Consider the following 22,228-nt stretch of genomic DNA (forward strand, 5'->3'; position numbering starts at 1 on the left):
ACATGGCTAGGCTGCATGCAAGACAAATGCCTAACCTGCTGTACTATCATTCCCGCCCCCTGAGGACTTTTGATCACCCCCCCCCCACACACACACACACATACACACTCCTACCTGTAACTGGGAGCACACATGATGTGTTGAATTTTTTTCTTTTTGGGCCACACCTAGCAATGCACAGGGATTACTCCTGGCTCATGCACTCAGGAATTATTCCTGGCGGTGCTCAGGGGACCATATGGGGTGCTGGGAATCGAACCCGGGTTGGCTGTGTGCAAGGCAAACATCCTACCCACTGTGCTATCGTTTCAGCCCCAATGTGCTGATTTTTAGTTGTGGTGCTTGTTGGGCTGCACTCTTATTTGCGCTTCCCAAGTGATAGTTGTGGAACCCATTTGGGGTCACTGCCCTGTTCCTACACTTGCTCGCCAGGAGCCACACTTCCTGGCTTCTGTGCTCACATGCATCCTTTTAGTTATGGTGCTGGTGGGGGGATGGCATTTCTTTTGGGGATACTCACATGCATGCTACATGGTGACCAGAAGTCACTTGGTGCTGGGGATCACAGTCAGCAGAGCTTCCAGGACCTTTCTCAGCACATATGGGAGACCAGGGATTTGAACCCATGACCATACACTTGTAAGTAGGTGCTTTAAGCCCCTTTGTAGTCTCTGGGCTCTCAACTTTGAAGACCTGAAGACCTCACACTTACTCATTGTTTACCTTTTTATAAGTACCTTGTACCCCAGTGTGACTCATTGTCTTATCTTATGTTTATTCAGCATTCAGTAAATAATTGGGTTAAGTGCCTATGATGCACTGTTTTATGTGTCAGAGATGCTGCCCACACATCATGCCAGCATTTCTGCCCTAGCAGTCTCAGCCAGGGCCAGGGCATTTTTCATGAGCAGCTAAGTTGGAAAATAGAGCAGATTGAGGGACCCTGGTGGTTTGGAGGAAAATACAGCCAGGCAGTGATGAGGGGGAGGAACTTGCTAGGGAGGGGCTCGGGCTTGGAGCAGAGACTGGAGAAGGCACCCTGGGAAATTAGCATAGACTTGAAGCTGGACAAGGCCTAAGCACAAAGGGTAAGCCTGGTATAGACAGAGCTGTGTGGCTGGAGCTGGGCAAACTGAGCAAGGAGGAGGTTGTTGAGGACCAGTCGCAGCCTCACAGGCCACTGGAAAGACTTACATGGATGAGAAGGAAGCTGCCTGAAACTTTGGTAGGGATATTGCATGATCTGATGGGTATTTTTTATTTAATTTTAATTTTTTTTTTTTTTTTTTGCTTTTTGGGTCATACCCGGCAATGCACTGGGGTTACTCCTGGCTCTGCACCCAGGAATTACTCCTGGCGGTGCTCAGAGGACCATATGGGATGCTGGAAATTGAACCCAGGTCAGCCTCGTGCAAAGCAAGTGCCCTACCCGCTATGCTATCGCTCCAGCCTCAGGTCTTATTTTGGTTGTATCTTATATATGTATGTATGCCGGGACCAGCCCTTGGTGAACAGTCTGAAGCAGGGGCACCTTGAGAAATAAGAGAAGAGACAGAAATAACAGAGCAAAAGTCCGAGTTCATCCCAGAGCCTCTTGGACCAAGAGCCCCAACTGTCCTCCATGTACAATATTTATTGCCTAGGACCAGTAGTCATCAGAAGAAGAGAAGCATTCTTTGGTGAAAGGTCTTGTTATCTTAATCTACCCGGGCTAGACTTACACACCTGAGGGCTTTAGTATATGGGGATGAACATCTTTGTGATGGGCTTTCTCAAGGGGCAGGGCAGTGGTTTTGGAGTGTGAAAGCAAGTGGCTGCTGAGGCTCTGTTGGGCAGGAACTGGAATCACTGTGCCCTCTCAGGGTGCCCCAGATGTCTCAGCCTTAGGTGGGGGTCTGGAGAAATTTTTTGTGGCTTGAGGATCTCTTTTAAGACTTATTTATGAGTCTCTGGAGCAAGGCCAGTGTGAGCTTACACAGCTGACACCAGAGGTGGTTTGTGGGTTTGACTCTGGGCTTTCTCAAGGGGAGATTTTTTCCAGGAAAGGAGGCAGAGATAGAGCAGTAACAGGTCTCTTCTCCCCGCCACGGCATTCATCTCAGGGTTTTTATCTGGATTTTAAATCTGGATTTAAAGAACCTATGATTCAATAAAAGAGTTAATTAAAAAAATAAATGAAGAACCCATGAACTATTTGTCCATTCTGTCTGCTTTGTCTATCTAGTTCCCAACATGTGCACATATGTATGTATGTATGTGTAATATATATGGTGTATATTATATACATGAATATAATATAAATGGTGTATATTATATAGGCATACTTTTTCTTGGCTCTGAGCTTCTGCTCTGGCCTCTGCTTTGCACCAGGTGGATCATCTTGGCTGGTGGGTTGACGGAGACTGGTGGAAACAGGGGTCCGAGTGAGAGGCGTTTTCATGGTCCTGACACATGCCGACATTTCAGTTGGAATGGCAGCATATGTATGTTCTCACATGCAGTTCTGCCACCACTTATTTTTTTCTCAAAAGGAAATGCAACTCCAAATTGAGAAAGCTTTAACTTCTATTTAAAGATGGGTGGCTTCAGTAGAACGCTGGAAGTTCTAGCTAGAACCACCAGGTTTGAGAGGAACTGAAAGATGTGTAAATTGAAAAGAAGAAAAAATGTTTTTTTTTTACACTGATTATATACATTGGAAATATTAAACATGACACACACTGTTAGAAGTAATAAACTCAGTAAATTTTATAATCCAAAAAAATAAATAAATAAATAAAGATGGGTGGCTTATCTCCATTTCCACAAGTGCTCCAGATTAGATGAACTATAAAATTCTTTGATGCAATCATGGTTAAAAAAAATCATGAGTAAGAAAATGCCATAAAACTCGTATGTCAGGGTGGAGAGAGAGTACCATGGTTAAGGTGCTTGCATGTGTGTGGCCCACCCCAGTTTAATACCCAACACTGTCTGCGGTCCCCCTGAGCCCCACCAGGAGTGACCCCTGAGCAGAGTCAGGAGTAAGCCCTGAGCACAGCTGGGTGTGGCCCAAGCCCTCATAAGTCAACCATCTGACTTGCAGATTTTGTTTAGGCATTGAGGGTGCTTAGGTACCTGGAGTCTTTTTAATTTTTTTAAATTTTTTGCTTTTTGGGTCTTACCCAGCGATGCTCAGGGATTACTCCTGGCTCTGTATTCAGGAATCGCACCCCCTGGCAGTGCTCCGGGGACTATATGGGATGCTGGGAATTGAACCCCGGTCGGCCGGGTGCAATGCCTGACCCACTATGCTATCGCTCCAGCCCCACCTGGAGTCTTTAAAGCTCACTCGCCTTCAGGCCCCCTCTGCTTTGATGCAGTCAGGCACTGCTCCAGGATGGGTTCCTCCCCCTCTTCTGGCGTTTCCAGGACCTCCAGCAGCTCTAGCTCAGGATAGAGGCAGCAGGAACCTCATCCTGCAGCCCCACCTGTCCCAAGGCTCTGGGAGGTGGGACAGTGCCCGTCTGGGACCTCACGGGGGGCAGCCCCGTCTCTCCTGCTCAGCTCCCTGGCTGTACTCACCTTTGCTTCACAGGGAGGCGTCTACCTGGGGTCCCTGCGATTTTTATTTGTTAAGTCTGCAAGGAAGGGAGAAGAAATGGGGGTGTCGAAGCCTTTCGTGGTTTCAGATAGTGCCATGGACTCATCTCTCTGTTGCCTTCCTGTTATTTTTGTCTCCAGAGATGCTGGCAGTGCTCTGTAATCACACTTGCCGCTGAGGATTTTCACTCTCTTCCCGAGTCAGGTGTGGGAGATGGTGCCAGCAAGAAGTCTGTCGGTGTGTGAGTGAGTGTGTGTGTGTGTGTGTGTGTGTGTTGGTGGGGGGGAGTGTCAGTGAGGAGAAGAAGCTCTATGTAGGAAAGGCAGCCAGGCCAAGCAGTCACCAGCAGCGATCCAGGGAAAGGGGTGAGGGGCATGGCTGCCCACACCATGAAACCCACACTCTGCTGTTTTCTTTCATATGGTCTGAGCCTTAGTGGGGGTGGGGGCGGGGAAGGGACATGCTCTCAGCCCCTGCGTTCAGTTCAGGGATCAGGGCTGGGATTCATCTCAGGACTTCTCGGCTGCAAAGTTGCCTCTAGCTCATGTTTACGTGACTGCGGAGCAAAGGAATTGGCTGAGGTTGAGGAAGTTCAAAGCAGAGCACAGGGTGAGCCAGCAGAGGCGGGAATGTGGCTACTCGGGGGGCTGTCCTGAGGACCAGCTGCCCTCCTGGGCCAACCCGCAGGAAAAGGTTTTCTGAGGAGTCTTTGGAGGTGATGAAGGAGGGCCGGGGGGATACTGGAGCTCAGTGAGGAGGCAGTCCACGCCTGCCCACGGCAGAGCATGCCTGCAGAGTCCCCGCACAGTCCCTGCTCGGGCCGCTCCCTCGCTGAGTGCTAAGGGGGAGTCCCAGGGCAGGGTTGCTGGGTCACGCTGCTCCTCTCGGAGTCATAAACCCTTTCACCACCACGCCCAGGACCCGCTGCTGATAAGGTACTAGTCGCCCTGTGTGGCCTGGGACGGTGCTGAGGAATGCTTAGTCCCAGGCCTCATCCAACTCACGCTCATTTTATTTCAGGTCATTTAGATACTGTGTCATCAGCACCCAGGCTGTCGCCCTCACAAGCAATCTTGCTCGCTCTTTTGGGCCACATCCAGCTAGCTGTTCTCAGGGCTTACTCCTGGCTCTGTGCACAGGGGTCACTCCTGGTGGGGCTCAGGGGACCCTATGGGGTGCTAGGGATCGAACCCAGGTGGACTGCATGCAAGGCACGCAAGCACCTTGCCTGCAGTGCTGTCTCTCTGGTCCCATTATTCCAGTGTTACTGCCCCCATATGTATATACATCACCAAAGCGAGCAGCGTCTGTCCTTACCAGGTAGCAAGAAGAGTGGCGTGTATGTGCCCCTGGTACGGCAGAGGTGGCCTCAAAGGCATTGTCCTGGGATTCTTCCAGACAGCTGGAGCTGACCCTTTTGAAGAAAAGCCCTGTGCTTATCTTAGAGTACTATGTGTGCATGTGTGTGTGCGTGCATGTGTGCACATGCATGTGCGCATGTATGTGTGCGCGTGTATGTGTGTGCATGCATGTGCATATGTGTGTATTATGTGCGTGTGTGCATGTGCATGTGTGTGTATGTGTGCATGTGTGTATATGTCTGTGTGTGGGGGGGGGGTTTGGGCCCCTCCTGGCAGTGCACTGGCTTTGTGTTCAGAGTCACGGTGTCCTTCACAGCCCTGCGGGGGACCCCTGTGGTGCTGGAGATCCATCCGGGCCTTCCACATGCAGAGTCTGCTCAGCGCATTGGGCTGCCTCCCCAGCCGCTTTGAAACAGTCTCTCTGGAGGGCCCAGAGCGGGCTCATTGGACCAAGTGCCCGCCTGGCTCGTGCTGACAGCGAGTTCTCTCCTGGTCGATTCCTGCGCGTTCCTGATGGCTCTGCTGCCCACAGGGCCTGCTGCCATCCCAGACTGGGACTGCGCCGCGCCAGGCGTGTGTGAGCAGCACAGTGGAGGGGCCCGGTGGGCAGCACCATAGCAGCTGCCAACAACATCTGTTCTTCCTCATCAGGGCACAACCGGAGGCAGGATGTGTCACTTGTCACCAGACTGACCCGAGCAGGGCTCATTCCCTGGCCCCGTGGCGCCCCACTGTGGCAGCTCCCAGGCATTGCTAGTGGCCAGACGCGGGTGCCTCCCAGACTGGTTGGTCTCCCGGTTTTTTGTGGGCAGAAAAATGCCCTCCTCCTGGTGCCTCTACAAGAGGGAGGAGAGTCCTCCTGGAACCCCCAGACAGGCAACTCCCCGGGCCCAGTGGCCACAGTTGCTCCAGGTACCCCAGCCCACCCCAGTTTCTGCAGAGGACCAAGCAGCGCCAAGGTTGGCCGAGGGACTCAGGTACAAGCAGGTTTCTGGGGGGAGTGCCGCCCGACTTTGGCAGAGTGGGGCTTCACGCTGCTGAGCTCCACACTCTGGGGTATGCCAGCACAGAGAGCCTCAGGCAGCACCTGTCCAGGGAGAACCGGGAGGGGGGACATTGGGAGGCTCCTCACAACCCCTCCCCCAACTTGCCTCTCAGAGAATTGTGAACTTAATGGGCAAAGGCATGTCCCCAGGAGGGTGAAGGCAGTTAGGGGCAGCGCCCTGGGCTTTGGGAGGCAAACCTAAACCTGAACGTGGTCTGGGTGGGAGGAAGCTGGCCCCTGGAGAGAGGCAGCCATTGCCATGGGTCGGGCATCAACAGAGCAAAGTCAGCTCTGTGCCTGCCCGAGCTCTGCCCGCTCCGCAGCTGATCTGCAAACACGGTTTCCTCTCTGCAGCTCTCACCACTGCTGCAGGAGCGATGAGCTTTGGTCCTGCCCACGGAGAAGCAAGTCCGCCTCTTTGAGGGCCACCGGGGGCGGGGCTCCCTATTTTGTTTTGAAACCGCACCTTGCAGTGCTCAGGGGCTGCTCTCGATGGTAACAGGGATGGAGCTGGTGCCTTCTGAGGACTCAGGGCGCCTGGACCTGGTCCAGAATGAAATCCCGTCCCTGGGCTCACGCTGCCTCGGTGCTCCCATGAGGGTGCCCGAGGGTGAGCGGCAGTGCTCTAAGAGAATGGGGGTGTTTTGTTTTGTAGCGACTCCCCTTCTTGTCGGTGCTGGTGTTCCTGGGTGACTGGGGCTCACACACACTGGGCTCTGGTGCTGCCACCCTCCCAGAGGCATCGCTGTGGGGGCGCGCACGCCTGCTGGCTCACCGTCACTCATTTAGTTGTGCCTCCTGGGACCCTCAACAGCAGAGCTGCCGCTGGCCTCAGGAAGACAGGGGCTGGCCCAGGGACTGTCAGCTCCGTCCCCAATTCCCTTTGTCCCAGGAATTTTATTTTGGGGGCTGGGAGTCACAAAGTACTTAGGCTCATGTGCTCAGGGTCGTTCCCAGGTGACCAAATGGAGCCCAGGACTGAGCGAGGCCTCCAGCCCCTCAGCCCTCTCCAGCCTCCGGGTCTGGGTTTGGGCCCCACTCAGTTGCCTGGCGGCTTCCCCCCGGGCTCCCAGCAGTGCTCGGGTGACCAGGAGAAGCGGCAGGTCGAATGAGGACCTTCTGCACGGGAACTGTGCTCCAGCCCTCACCGTCCTCTCCCCAGAGCCCCGTCAGGGAAGTCCATATTCTATACTTAAAGGGTTTTGTTTGTTTGGGGCCACGCCCACCGATGCTCAAGAGATGCTCCTGGCTCTGCACTCAGGAATTACTCCTGGCAGTGCTCTGAGGACCACAGGGGATGCCGGGCATTGGCCTCATGCAAGGCAAGTACCCACCCCCTGGCCTCCCACCTGCTGTACTATTGCTCAGGCCCCTTATACTTAAAATTGTTTAAAATTTTATTTTAGATACTGTGGTTTATGGACTGAAGCGATAGCACAGCAGTAGGGTGTTTGCCTTGCACGTGGTTGACCCGGGTTCGATTCCTCCGTCCCTCTCAGAGAGCTCGGTAAGCTACCGAGAGTATCCTGCCCGCACGGCAGAGTCTGGCAAGCAACCCATGGCATATTTGATATGTCAAACACAGTAACAACAAGCCTCACAATGGAGATGTTACTGGTGCCCACTCGAGCAAATCGATGAGCAATGGGACAACAGTGCTATAGTGCAGTACTACAGTGGTTTATAAACCTGTTAGTGGCAGGTTTGTAAAACCTGAATATCATGTTCCATGACCTCCACCAGACTGTCTGCCTCCTCCACCAATGTCCATTGTCCCAGTGACCCCCACCCCGCCCCAAGATTCCTACTTAAGATCCGTTCTCAGTTTTTGTTGCCTTTGGGCATTTGTCATACTCCTACAATGAATCTTTGTATTCCATTCTGATTTGGGGGGAAACCCCCCACCCCCAGCTCCCACCTTTTCCCATGGATGTGGGTTCTGGTCTCTTCTGAGGACCCGCCCTTCTGTCATCGCCAGGAACATATTTGCCGCTAGTGGTCGCCCGCCTACTGCTCAGCTGTCAGCGTGGCAGAGGCAAATGGAGACTGTCCCTGAGCACTGGGCCACTCACGGCCACTTTTCTCTTACAGGACAATAAACCTGAAAAACCCCGTTTTGCAGCAGGTGCTGGAGAGGCCGGAGGAGGTGCTGTGCATCCTGACGCAGAAGATTGTGACGACGCAAAAGTGCGTGATCTCGGAGCATGTGCAGATCGAGGAGCGCTGTGGTGGCATGGTGGGCATCCAGACCAAGACTCTGCAGGTGTGCTTCCAGGAAGTCAGGGGTCAGGGGTAACAGATGGGCCAAGGGTCACCAGCGATCAAGGTCACAGGTGGGACTGGGAGGGGGGGTCACATTTATAGTCAGGGATCATAGGCAGGGCCAGGGTCCACAGGGTCACATGTGGGGCCAGGGGACATGGGCCACTGGAGGTCAGAGGATACGGGCAGGGCCAGAATTATAAGCAAGATCAGGGTTACAGGCCACCAGAAGTCAGGGACTTCTTTGATTGCTGGGTGTCTTCAGGGCACTTTATGTAGCAAGCAATCAGAAATCCACCCCAAATCCACACAATTGGCAAGGGACTGTTGGCCCATTAGACTTACATCCCTCAAAAAAAAAACCCCATATATATATATATACACACACACACACACACATATATATAAAGGGACTGGAGTGATAGCATAGCAGGCAGGGCATTTGCCTTGCATGCAGATGACCCAGGTTTGATTCCCAGCATCCCATATGGTCCTCTGAGCACCAGGAGTAACCCCTATGCATCGCCGGGTGTGACCCAAAATAAAAAAGAAAAAAAAATAGAGAGAGACTTACATCCTTGCTGGATCTGGTGCCCAGGGTCCGGTTCTGGCTCTGGGGCTTGGTCTTTGCTCTCAGGGTTTCTACAGGTGGGGCCGATGACTCCAGGCTCTCCTCTGTCCTGGTGCTCCCTGGGGTGGGTGGCTGGGGGGGTCCTTGAGGTCGGATCTTGCTGGGTTTTCTTGGCTGGACACACTTTTGTGCTCAGTTGTGTGTGTGTGTGTGTGTGTGTGTGTGTGTGTGTGTGTGTGCGTGTTTTGGGTTTTGGGCCACACCTGGCAGTGCTTGGGGCTTACTCCTGTTTCTGTGGGCTGGTCATTACAGTTTAAAAAGATAGTCTTTATTTTATTTTTGGATTTATACCCAGCGATGCTGAGGGTTTCCTCCTGACTCTGGGCTCAGGAATCACTCCCTGCAATGCTCGAGGGACCATATGGGATGCCAGGGATCCAACCCTAGTTGGTCACGTGTAAGGCAAACATCCTACCTGCTGTTCTCCGGCCCCCACCCTTCTTGACCCTCATCCCCTCCCCTTCTCCCAGCCCATCATTAGGATTTAAGTGTTTTCCCTAAGGATCCCTGAAGGGAATCTGTATGTTCACTTGTTTAGTATCTCCTCTAACTTTTGATCATTTTGTTGGACTTTTCTGGCTGGACACTCTTTTGTGCTCAAGGTGTGTGTGTGTGTGTGTGTGTGTGTGTGTGTGTGTGTATGGAGTTTGGGGTCACACCTGGAAGTGCTCAGGGCTTACTCGTGGCTCTATGGGCTGATCATTAGAATTTAAAAATATATGTATATATTTTTACTTTTGGAGCTACACCCAAAAGCAATGCTCAGCGGTCCCTGAGCCCTCGTAGCTGTTGTGGCCGGGATCCCACACCCATCCAGCTGTGGAGCTACACATTTTTAGCAGTGGTGCTGGCTGCGGGGGGGGGGGGGGTCAAATATCTGGTCAAGGTGCTCACACACTCAGCTGCAGCCTTCACGGAGGTGTACACATCTGTAGTAATTTATGACATTTGTGAGTATGCTGATAGGGCCTCCCTCTGTGAGTTAAGGCAACTCAAGTTATGGTTGGGGTGTTCCGGGTGAGGTTTGTTTTTAGTTGTGCTCTTTGAGGGGCATTGCACCCCCTTTAGTGCTCACACTCACCAGGTGTGTCAGAAACCGCTTGTGGTGGTGAGGATTGCAGAGAGCAGAGCTGCTGGCACTGCACTAGGCTCATGTGGGGTTCTGGGGATTCGAACTTACGGCCAGATGCTTTCAAGACCGGTGTCCCAAGTTCCTGTGCAAATTATCTGGTCCTCCTCCTCCTAGTTTTTGTGATGCTATGGATGGAACTCAGGGTCTCACAGATGCAGAGAAGATGCTCTTTATTATCTTCTTTATTCAGACATAATTTCATGGTGTCCCCGTACTCTGTAATCTTGCCTTTGCACCACCACGCTGGCCCTTTCCTGTGTCCAGTATCGTGAGGCCCATAGGGCTTAATCGAGTTCTTCACTCTGCCAGTCTGCTCCTGGGCCCTACCTCCCCAGTGCCCCGGCCCCTCTTGCATGCAGGGAGCCAGACTGGCCACAAGGGGGAGGCAGAGAGACACGGGTGTCTGGTGTGCAGGTGGCCACATGTTCTGCTGCTCACAGGTGTCAGCCTCCGAGGACGGCAACTTGGTCAAGGACTCAAACGTGGTGCTGGAGATCCCGGCTGCGGCCACCATCGCCTACGGCGTCATTGAGTTGTATGTGAAACAGGATGGGCAGTTCGGTGAGTGTCCCTCCTGCTCTGAGCCAGTGCTGAGACACCCCAGCTTTTCCTGAGGCGCACCCAGGGATCCCCAACCCTGCAGGGGGGATGGAGAGACAAGAGCCTCTGCAGGGCTGAGCCAAGGGGGCGAGATGACGGGGAGGGTGTGGGGGTGGGTGCAAAGCCTGCAGCCAGGGTGTGTGCACGCAAGCTCAGGATGTTGGATTTGTTGTTTGTTGTTGTTTGGGGCCACACCCTGCGGTGCTCAGGGGTTCCTCCTGGCTCTGCACGCAGGGCTGGGGGGACATATGGGATGCTGGGATCCAACCCGAATCAACCGAGTGCAAGGCAAGCACTATATTATCGCTCTGGATGTTGAATCTTAGACTCACCCCTGGGAAGGGGGGCAGGGGGGAAGGATGAGCGGGACACGGTGGTGAGGTGCTTATTTATTTATTTATTTATTTGGGGTTTTTTGGGGGGTCACACCCGGCAATGAGCAGGGGTCACTTCTGGCTCTGCACTCAGGAATTACCCCTGTCGGTGCTCAGGGGACCATATAGGATGCTGGGAATCGAACCCGGGTCGGCCGCGTGCAAGGCAAACACCCTACCTGCTGTGCTATCGCTCCAGCCCCGAGGTGCTTATTTATGATGTCAGCAAAATGTCTCCCTGCTCTTCCTCCTCTTTGACCTCGCTCCCGACAGGGGCTACGCTAAAGATCATGTCATTGATGGTGTTCTTAACCTTGACCTTGCTCCTTGCAACCTGCCAGTGCAGAGTGGGGTGCTCCATCGTTCATCCTGGGGAGAAGGAAAGGTTTTCATTTCTCCGTGCTCGGCTGCACCTGGCCTCCCCACAGCTCTTTTGAGCAGATGTGGAACCCAGGGAAAGGATTTTGTGGGTTCTTGGGGACATGATTGAATAACTGTAATGGGATCCATTAGTGCTCACCTTTCCAGGTGTGGTACTGGTGTTATGTTTGTAAAAGGGGCACCTTAGGTTTTAGAGATTTATATTGAGCCTGACCCATGAAACATTCCTGCAGTTTGCTTCAAATTTATAAGCGCAATAATGGTGGGGTCTCAGGCAAGAATTCTTGCCATTCTTGAATCTGGTCAATGACTGTGTGTCAGGCTTAAGTACTCTTTTTGTTTGCTTACTTGGGGGCCACAACTGGTAGTGCTCAGGGCTGACTCCCGGCTCTGTGCTCAGGGATCACTCCTGGCGGGGCTTGGATGACCATAGTGGTGCTGGGGATGGAACTCAGCTCTGCCATGTGGTCTGCCTTAACCACTGTACTATCTCTTTGGCCCCCTCTTTCTTTCCTTGGGTCGGGGTTTGGACCACAGCCACCAGTGCTTAGGGCTACTTCTAGCACTGTGCTCCTGGTACGGCTCAGGGGACCTTGCAGTGCTTGGGAAGAACTTCTGACATTGCCAGCGTGCCCCCAGCCCTGCTCCGTTCTCTGTGGTTTGCCACTTCCAGAGTTTTCCAGGGTGTGGAGCAGACACACAGGTGTTGGTTGTCTCCGCTGCTGCCTGGATGGTTTTCAGTCACGTTGAGGAGGGGTCAGGTGTGGGGGAGGAAGTCTTTGGGACTCAGTGTGCCCACACCCTTTCCAGGATTCCTGGGCCCAGCTCCAGGGTCCACACAGGCATGTGGGGTGGGCAGGAAAGAGCTGAGACTCAGTGTCACCACAGCAGCTCGGTTCCATGGTGGCAGTGGTAGAGGTGACAGTGCCAGTTTTATTTATTTTTTAAATTAAACCATTTTGATTAATTTTGCTTGTTTGTTTTTGGGCCACACCCAGTGATGCTCAGGGGTTACTCCTGGCTCTGTACTCAGGAATCACTCCTGGCAGTGCTCAGGGGACCATATGGGATGCTGGGAATTGAACCCGGGTTGGCTGTGTGCAAGGCAAACACCCTACCGGCTGTACTATCTCTTCAACCCAACAGTGCCAGTTTTGAGGTGCTGTCCTAGAGCAGGCAGGGGTGGGGCAGTGCAGAGTGCAGCCTACCCACTCTTGGCCCTTGGACCGGTGGCCTCTTCCCTGTTTGCCACATTAAAAGGTCGAGTTCTCCAGTCTTTGTCACCAGCAGGGGTAGCTGGGCACGGGGCCTGTCTGAGACTTTGTGGGCCTGTCCTGGGGGCGGGGCTGGGGAGATGTGACCTTTCCAAGGCCCTTTACTCACTCAGCCCCGCTGTGGAGCAGTGAGGGTGGAGGCGTCCATGCTGGTGCCGTGGGGGGCCGTGGCGCCCTTCCTGCATGTGGAGGGTGCTGGCGCCTGCTCGGCCGGCCTGGCTTTGTCGGGGTGCTGTTGCTCCCACGGGTCTCCCATTTTCAGAAGGGCTGGGAAAGCCTCGGCCTGGCCGGAGCTGCTGGTCCATTTGCATTTCCATTCCAGGCCCTTTATCTGGCTGCCTCTGAAAATAAACTCCTCTTTGTGCTGCAGAGGAGATGCCCCCTGGGAGCCGGTGGAGGCTCGGGCTGCCATCCCGCGGGCCCAGGCAGCCTCGACCCCCTACTGCCCGCTGCCCGCTGCGCTGCCTTTGCTGCTTGGTGGTCAGGCTGCCCTCTGGGGTGACTCGGGGCTGTACCCTGGCCAGTTCCGCTTCCCCCTCCCCCCACCCCCATCTGTTTTCTCTTGCTGGTGCCCGGGGTGTTCTCATCAGGCTGCAGGAGCACAGACCTGCAGGCAGGGGGCGCTGCCAGAGGCGCCTCATCTCCTACCTTTGAGGTGCCAGTGCCTTGGACAGGATCCTGTTGACCCTTTGAAACTTTTATTTTTTTTCATTTATTTATTGAATCACCGTGACAACAGTTACGAAGTTTTCGTGTTTGAATCTTGGTCATATAATGATCAAACACCCGTCCCTTCACCAGTGCACATTTTCCACCACCCAAAACCCCAGTATACCCCCCGCCCCTCACTACCCCTACCTGTGTGGCAGATGATTTCCACATTACTCTCTCTCTACTTTGATCACATTCGATATTTCGACACCAGTCCCGCCATTACTATTTGGAATTTTCCCCGAACACTCAGACCTGCCAAAAAGGCAACATTAGATAATTTGTTTTCTATTGCCGGTAATGAATAGCATATGATGTCTTGGAATTCTAAAATTTTAATAATTAGGTCTGGAGCGATTTCTGCCAAGAGCCGCTCGGTTCGGAGATTCGTTTTGTGTGTCTCTGGGATCATGAGCGTTAAGGAGCCTAACCAGGAGCAGGGAGGGCCGTTTGTGGGCGGCATCTTGGGTCCTGTTGGGGCCAAGCCCTTTGAAACTTTGAGGGGAGACCCAACCCCTCCTTGTCCCATGGGGGGAGTGGGGGCGATGCCACTGTCCTTGCCCCAGAACCCTTTCCTCAGTACCACCAGATCCCCTCAGGACTACCCAGAATTGCTTTATCCACTTCAAGTTTTGCCTTTTTGGCACGAACCTCTGGAGGGTCCGACCTGTGCTCCCCCTCCCCTGGCTGTGCCCACCCCCATTCCAGTAATGTCTCCCACCAGCCCCTTTCACCCCTGGTAGTGCTCAGGGCTCTGTGCTCAGGGATCACTCTTGGTGGGGTTTGGGGAACCATATGGGGTGTCGGGAACAAACTCAGGTTGGCTGTTGGGGGGGGGTGAGTGCTTCCTTCCCTAGACCATCTCTCTGGCCCCAAGATAAGGCTTTTTTTTTTTAAAGGTCTTTTTTACTTTATGTGATCCATAGAGAAAATATCATGTTTTGTCTTGTATCCACTGACCGCGTTTGTGAGATTCATTCATTCAACTACAGAAATGAGTAGCTCCTTTTTTTAATTGCTATATATTTTATTATTGGAGTTTTGGCTCTTAAAACACAATCTTACCAGATAACCACTTAAGTATCAATGACTTAATCTCAGTTCTGTTACATTGAGCAGATCACATTCAGATCTGGTTGAGTTGTGTGTGTGTCTTGCGTTTCTTGTCAAGGGTTCAGGTGATGCTCTTGACAGCTGAGAGATGGTTTCCTGTCTGTGAAGAGCCACTGCTCTTAGGGTAGAGAAGGGTTCACTATGACAATAATAGTTGGAAATGATCACACCGAGTGCTGAATAAAGGAATGTACATAATAACATTTTAGTACTTATATTGCAAACCACAATGCCCAAAAGGAGAGAGAGAGAGAGAGAGACAGAGAGACAGAAGGAGACAGACAGAAAGAGATGGACACAGAGACAGAGAGACAGAGATAAGACAGAGATAGAGAGACAGAAAGACAGAGACAGAGAAAAAGAGAGAGAGAGGAAAGAGAGCGGAAAAGTGTCTGCCATAGAGGCAGTGTGTGTGTGGGGGGGAGGGGACAGGAGGGAAACTTGGGACACTGGTTATGGGAAATGTGCACTGGTGAAGGGATGGGTGTTGGAACATTGTATGACTGAAACCTAACCATGAACAACTTTGTAACTATCTCATGGTGATTCAATTAAAAAGATACTATCAACCCTTGAGAAAAATAGCCACTGCTCATCTGGGTTTGGGTTCTGCAGCAGCGCATGTATGGCAGGGGCATGGGGGGTGCGGGGGCGAAGCCTCGGGCCGGCTGACCTGCGTCCTCTCTGCATCACAGAGTTCTGCCTCCTGCATGGAAAGAGTGGTGGCTTCGAGCTGGAGCAGAAGAGCCGAAGTCCATCCATGGACCCGCTGCCCTTCCGCGAGTTCCACTTCGGGGACATGCCCGATGGCGCGCAGGAGCCCTTGAGGGTTCTAAAGCAAGGTACTGGTCCTGTTGTCCTGATTGGGGTCCCCGGGATGCCCCAGGAGCCCGTGGGCTGCAGCGGGGAGCGGGAGCTTGTTCAGAAGGAGAGTGGGAGGCCCGGCCTGGCTCAGACAGACCCTTCGGTGTTTTTGCTCCCCATTGGCTGACATAATATGCCTCTCCCCGGGGGTCTTTTTTCTGCCTTGTGCTGGGCTTTGCCTGCACTACAAGTGGTTGTGTGTGTTCCTGTGATGGTGGCAAAGGTGTGTGTGTGTGTGTGTGTGTGTGTGTATTTATACACACTCACAGCTCTACTCTGGTGGACAGTGCAGGGATTGAGTTCATGTAGTAGATGCAGTAGGTGCAGCAGATGATGCTTTTATTTCTGTGATTGGCCTCCTTTCCCTGCAGTTGTCGAGGTGCTAAGGAGAAAGGCTCAGGCATCCTGCAGCCTTTGAGTGCGCTAAGCCCCATGAGGCAGGATGTGGTCCCTTTCCCAGGCAGCAGAAAACAGGAGGAGGAGGAGGAGAAGGAGGAGGAGGAGGAGAAGGAGGAGGAGGAGGAGGAGAAGGAGGAGGGGGAGGAGGAGGAGGAGGAGGGGGAGGAGGAGAAGGAGGAGGGGGAGGAGGATGAGGAGGAGGAGGAGGAGGAGGAATTTGTGTTTGCAGCAGCAGGAGGAGGAGGAGGAGGAGGAAAAGGATGAATTTGTGTTTGCAGGAGGAGGAGGAGGAGGAAAAGGATGAATTTGTGTTTGCCAGAAAGTCTGGGAACTGTGGAGCACTGCTGGGTGACCCCTATTCCCCCAAAACTGCTGGGCCTGGTTCTTAGATAAAGTTTTTTTAAAAGGCAGAATGCGGGCTCCTTGGAGAAATGTGTAGATCAGGCACACAATCTGACATGTGTTCCGACACGCATAACACTTCGGGATCGGACTCCAGAGCATTATAAAAGTACAGACTGATGTGTATTTCGCTTTGATAATTTTCTTCTGCAAGGGACACAGGAAGTAGCTGATTAGACTTAATGAACACTTAGTGAGTCATCAGGGATGAGCGTGATGCTGGAACTAAGCTGTGTGTCAGTCCCCCCACCTCCCCCCCTTCTCTGCCGCTGCTCCCTGCTCCCCTCTTTGCTCGGAAGTGGTTTGGTTACCGGCATATGTGGGGTGGTACTTAGGGTCCGCTGGTTCTGGGACCAGCTGCAGCTGAAGTGGAGCTGGTTGAAGAGAAGCCAGTTGGCTTTAAGAGTCCGGAGCGGCTGGCCTGGCCGAGCTGGGCACGCACACGGGCACTCAGGAGGCCTCTCTGTCACCCCCCAGCCGCCCGCCTCCTGGAGGAGGACTTCCAGCCCTTCGTGGAGCTGCCAGCCCAGCAGCAGACAGCTCTGCACGACGCACTCCAGGCTGTCCTGTTCGATGATGAGTCACTCCTGGTCCTGGAGCAAGTGGTAAGGCAGCCGGTGGCACATGTCTCTACCTTGGTGTCCTCGACTTGGGGCCGGGCTCAGCTTCTTGGGACAGGCCTTTGAGCTGGGATAAACTTGGGTTTAAAGTGTTACCTCTGGGACTGGAGTGACCATACGAAGGGAGGGTGTGTGCCTGGCATGTGGCTGACCCAGATTTAATTCCCGGCACCCCTGATGGTCCCCCAGCCCTGGCAGGAGTGATCCCTGAGTGCTGAGCCAGAAGTAATCCCTGAGCATCCCCAGGTGTGGCCCCCAAACAAAAAAATGTTACCACTTCAGAACTGCATGCTTTTTTTTTTTTCCTTTTTGGGTCACACTCAGAGATGCTCAAGGTTGCTCAGAGGATCCACTTTGTACTATCACTGTATCACCTGTCATCCCGTTGCTCATCAATTCTTTAAAAAATGTTTTAAATGGGGGAGGGGCAGGTATACTCAGTACTGTTTAGGGCTTAGTCCTGGCTCTGTGCTAAGGTGTCAATCCGGGCTTTGACCCTGGCTTGGCCATGTGCAACCCTGCTGGTCCCTTAAGCCTGAATCCTGTAGGTGGGCAGGGGGCGTGGCTAGAATGGAGGAAGGGGCTGTGCTTCCCGGCACTGCCGGAACCAGCCACCACCCACTCCGTGGCTTCAGACAATGGAAGTTTGTCTTCGCACAGTTCTGGGAGTTGGGATCTAAGATCTGGGTGTCTGTGAGGGACCCTCTCCCCAAAGGCTCTGAGAGGATCCTTCCTTGCCCTCTGCAGCCATGGGGCTTCCTTGGCTCGTGGTCACATCACAGTGGCATGTGTTATGCCTTCTCTGTGACTGCTCATTGTCTTTGGAGTATTTTTTTCTTTGTTTTTATTTTTGGTTTTGGGGCTACACCCGGCAGGGCTCAGGGTCACTCCTGGCACTGTACTCAGGAATCACTCCTGGCAGCCCCAGGGAACTGTAGGGATACTGGGGATCAAACCCAGGTTGGCCGCATGCAAGGCAAACATCCTACCTAACGCTGTACTATGGCTCTGGCCTCAACCTTTGAAGATTCTTAAAGAAATGTTCTTCGACCGCTATTCACTGCACCATGGTCAGCCTCCAGGGGCAGAAGGTTGCAGAGCTCTGACTTAAAGGGGTTAGGGCGTATTCCACTCTGGGAATCTCTCCTCTCAAGATCCCGACACCCCTAATTACATCTGCAAAAACTCTGGTTCCAAATAAGGCCACACTTGAAATTCTGCGTGGATGTCTGTTGGCAGGGGAACAGGGAAATGAGGGGCCTGGACCCATCCTGGGGGTCTTCCCTGTTCTGCAGTGAGAGGAAGTTCTGGGGTCTCTGAGGCCCTCAGCTGTACAGAGTGAGGGAGCTGTCAGCTCATCAGCTGCCACACTGACTTCATTCTCACCGAGAGAGGGGGCACCATAATAATAGTTTTTACTTAGGTTTTGGGTTTCGTCTCCCTCCCTTCTGTTACACAGTTTGAACTCTGATTTTCTCATTAAATGCTTTACGGTTACCAGGAGAGTTTCTATTATTTTTCCCCCTCTTGAAATTGGATGGTACGTAGGGTGCAGTTACCTACAGTGGCTGAAGTGCCCAGCAGTCCGGACAGCACTTAGAGCCCGCGGGCAGAGGTGCGCCTGGCGGGTGGGCAGACACTTGAGCTTACTGCAATCACCCCTTTCCAGAAGACACTGGCAAGTCATCCGAGCTCCCTGCAGGCGCCCAGACAAAGGTCTGGATTGAGGGAGCAGAACTGGTCTAGGGATGCCCTTTGCCTTCGATCAGCTCCTGCAGGCAGGTCCCCTGCCCCCCTGGAGCCTGGCTGGGTGCAGGAGGCTTACGATGTTTAAGGCTTGAGATTCAGGACAGGACGGGATGATGCTTGTACACCCCACCCCTCAGTTCCACGTACAGTGCTTTGCTTCTCCTGCTGGCCCAGCCCTGCCTAGCCCACAGTGCCCTGGCCGGGAGAGCAGGTCCCCTCCACCAGCTCCCGTCGAGGAAATTAAATCCCTCAGACTCGCAATATCCAAACAAGAGAGCATGGTTCCTGCTTTCCTTGTGGGCTGGGAAGGGCACGTGCTGGCGTGTGTTGGGGTAGCCCTGGGCTCCGTGGGCTCTGGGCTGCGTCCCTCTGACGCATTTATTTCTTTCCTCCTGGCAGTGTGACGACCTGGTGAGGGGCCTGTCACCCCAGGCCGTGCTGGGGGAGCTGCAGCCGCCACAGCAGCAGGCTGCCACTGCCTTCTTGCAGCTGGTAGGGTGCCATCTGCAGGGCAGCCGTGCTGGAGCCGAGGATGAGGTCAGCACCCCGAAGCTGCTGTCCACCGCCTACTTCCTCCTCAGTGCCCTGGCAGGTATGGAAGGAAAAGGGGGAGATGGTAACGTCTCTGCTTTCACGTCACTTCTCATGCTCCTGGGGGTACAGGAATGGCTGTTGTGAGAGATGTGCTCGGAATGAGGCCCCGCCTTCAGCACTACTGGGGTGCAGAGATGAGCCCTGAGCATGGAGGTGCCCCAGGGTCCAGCTCTCCTCCCCAAGGGCCTCGCAGCCTCATGCAGGGCCTTCCCTTGGTTCCGTCTCACTTCCGCAGCAGTTAGCTCTCCCCACCCTCTTCTCTCCCTTTGCTTCTCTTCTCATCCGGAGCAGCCCCACAGGTGGTGGACAGTGTCCTGATTGTTGGCTTGGGGAAGTAACTTGGGGGGGGGGCAGGAAGATGATGTGGGGCAGGACAGGAGCCTGGAGCTCCCATGAGCAAAGGCTGTGCCCCTGCCCTAATAGCACAGCGGGTAGGGCATTTGCCTTGCAGGCGGCTGACGTGGGTTCGATTCTCAGCATCCCATATGGTCCCCTGAGCACCGCCAGGGGTAATTCCTGAGTGCATGAGCCAGGAGTAACCCCTGTCCATTGCTGGGTGTGACCCAAAAAGCAAAAAAACTCACAGACCATCCTCCGGCTCTCGCTGGTCACACTGATCACGGGTTTAGTTTGATCCCAACACACTATTTTGATGACGACAGCTTGGTAGTGTAGTTTGACATTGTGGTGCATGATGCCTTTTTTTTCTCAGGGCTGCTTTGACTGAAGTTCTGTATAATTTTCAGTCACATTTGTTCTGTTTCTTTGGAGAATGCCCTTAGAATATTCATAGTTAGGTAGCTGCTGTTGGGGCTACTGTTGGCTGCTGATCCTTGTATGCTGTGCCTTGTCCAAAGACATGAACAAAAATTGTTTCTGTTATTTTAATAGGATTTTAAAAAATTGAATCACTGTGAGATAGCTACAAAGTTATTCAAGATTGGGTTTCAGTTGTACATTGTTTTACCACCAGTGTGTATTTCTTGCCACCAGTGTCCCCAGTTTCTCTCCTGTCTGCCACCCTGTAGCCTGCCTCTATGGCAGACACTTTTCTTTTCTCTCTCTCTCTCTTTCTTATTTTCTTTTTGGGCACCGTGGTTTGACAGGAAAAGTCTGCGAGAGAACATCCAGGCCTGAGAGTCTTTGTAGCCCCTCTGCCCGGCATCATTCTTAGAATCCTGCAGCTTGATGAGACTTTTATTAATAAATGCTATTCCTGTCACTGTTGGAGCCATTCTGGGCTTCGGTTTTGGGGAAGACTTAAAAATTTTTTTTAAAAATTTTTTACAATTTCCAATGTTGTTTACTGCTTACAATTGGTCTGCTCAGATTTTCTGTTTCCACCATGACAGTGTTGGTGGTTATAAAATACCAAGGATTTGCCCTTTCTTCTATGATTTCCAACCAAGTGGTATAAAGTTGTTTGCAATAATTTCTTATGATCTTTTTTTTTCTTTTTTTTCCTTTTTTGGTCAAATCGAATCCGGGGTGGCCACGTGCAAGGCAAACGCCCCACCCGCTGTGCTATCACTCCAGCCCCTCTTATGATCCTGTGTGTGGCACCTACTGTAACATCTCTCCTTTCATTTCGGATCCTATGTATCAGGGTTTCATTTTCTTTTTTGGGGGGAGGGGCCCACACCTCGAGATGCTCTGGGTTTATTCCTACCCTCTGTATTATCACTCTAACCTCTCTTTTTAAGTGAGCCTGATGAAGGGTTTGCCAATTTTAACATTTGAAAAAAATAGCTCTGATTTCTGCAATCAATTCATGTTGTCTTTCTGAGTTCTATTTCATTTATTTCTGCTCTAATTTTTATTTTCTTTGTTTTTCTTGAGTTCCTTTAGGGGCAAGGCTTGAGATTCTTGTTTTACATTACTGCTTTACAACCATAGGTTTTGGTTTTGCTTCCTGTGCTGGTGACCTAAGTATCAGATCATAAAATTGGGGTGCTAGGTGTTTGGTACACGCCCACACCACGCCCACGCCAAGTTCTGTGCCTTTTAATCTTTTCTCAAATGTAATTTGTTGACATAGGGCCTCTTTTTTTGGTTAAGAGGTTTCTCTGTTTTTCTTTTTTGTTGTTTTGTTTTGGGTTGTGTTGTTTTGTTGTTTTGTTTTGGTGTGTGTGTGTGTGTGTGTGTGTGTGTGTGTGTCTGGCTGGGGAAGCTCTGTTCATCTGGGTTTCAAGTTTGTTTCTCTTGTAGATTAACCCAAATTTCGCTGTAGATTTGATCCGACTTGCTTTTCACGCCTTCTCCCTGTTTGGTCATCTTGGCCCCACCCCTCTGTTCTTTTCTCTTTTGTGTATCTATTATAGGTTTTTGCTGTGGTTACCATGGTCTTACAGTTAACAACTTACTGTGTTTTAAACTGGTAACTCTCTACATTCTAAAGTTTTCTATTTTTATCTGCTTTGAAGCACAATTTATATCTCTTACTATTGTGCATGTCCTACATGGCTTCGTTGTGTGTGTGTGTGTGTGTGTGTGTGTGTGTGTGTGTGTGTGTGTAGGTGGGGTGCTCCCTACATTGCATAGGGGATCAGATAGTTCTGCGGTTCAAAACCTGGGCTCTTTGAATTATTGCCTTGGTCCTATTTTTGTCTTTGAACTTTCACTATACATTTTACTTTACCAGTGAGGTGTTTTGTTTGCTTTTGCCTGTGGTCTATGACTGGTTATTCCTGGCTCTGCACTCAGGAATCTCTCCTGGTGGGCTCGGGGAATGTATGGGGTGCTGGGGACCAAACCTGGGTACAAGTCCAGTGCCCCACTATGCTCAGTCCCTATTGGTGAGATTTATTTATTTTAAATTAAATTACAAAGCTCTTTGTGATTGGATTTCAGTCATACAGTATTCCAACACCCATCCCTCTACCAGTGTACATTTCCCAGCACCAATGTCCCCAGGTTCCCTCCCATCACCCCCACTCCCCCACCCCCTGCCTGCCTCTATGGCAGGTGCTTTTCTTCTCTCTTTCTCTCCTTTTGGGCACTGTGGTTTGCAATATTGATACTGAAAGGTTATCCAGAATAATCTTTCCCTACTTTTAACACTCAGATCTTGTCCAGTGTGATCATTCCCAGCTATTATTGTCATACTGGTCTCTTCTCTATCTTGCCTACCCTT

General features: G+C 52.2%; 1 protein-coding gene across 2 annotated transcripts in view; it reads left to right on the forward strand.

The window, feature by feature from the left end:
* GSDME (gasdermin E) overlaps nt 1-22,228 on the forward strand; it is a 46,068-nt gene that overhangs the window by 16,674 nt on the left and 7,166 nt on the right. For both annotated transcript variants that reach the window (XM_055123671.1, XM_055123669.1), the window contains 5 exons: nt 8,081-8,252; nt 10,455-10,575; nt 15,163-15,309; nt 16,610-16,737; nt 18,901-19,093. In XM_055123671.1, the coding sequence (XP_054979646.1) occupies nt 8,081-8,252; nt 10,455-10,575; nt 15,163-15,309; nt 16,610-16,737; nt 18,901-19,093 (761 nt within the window). The remainder of the gene's footprint in view (nt 1-8,080; nt 8,253-10,454; nt 10,576-15,162; nt 15,310-16,609; nt 16,738-18,900; nt 19,094-22,228) is intronic.

The sequence above is a fragment of the Sorex araneus genome, chromosome 1, assembly GCF_027595985.1.
Source record: "Sorex araneus isolate mSorAra2 chromosome 1, mSorAra2.pri, whole genome shotgun sequence".
Classification (NCBI taxonomy): Eukaryota; Metazoa; Chordata; class Mammalia; order Eulipotyphla; family Soricidae; genus Sorex; species Sorex araneus.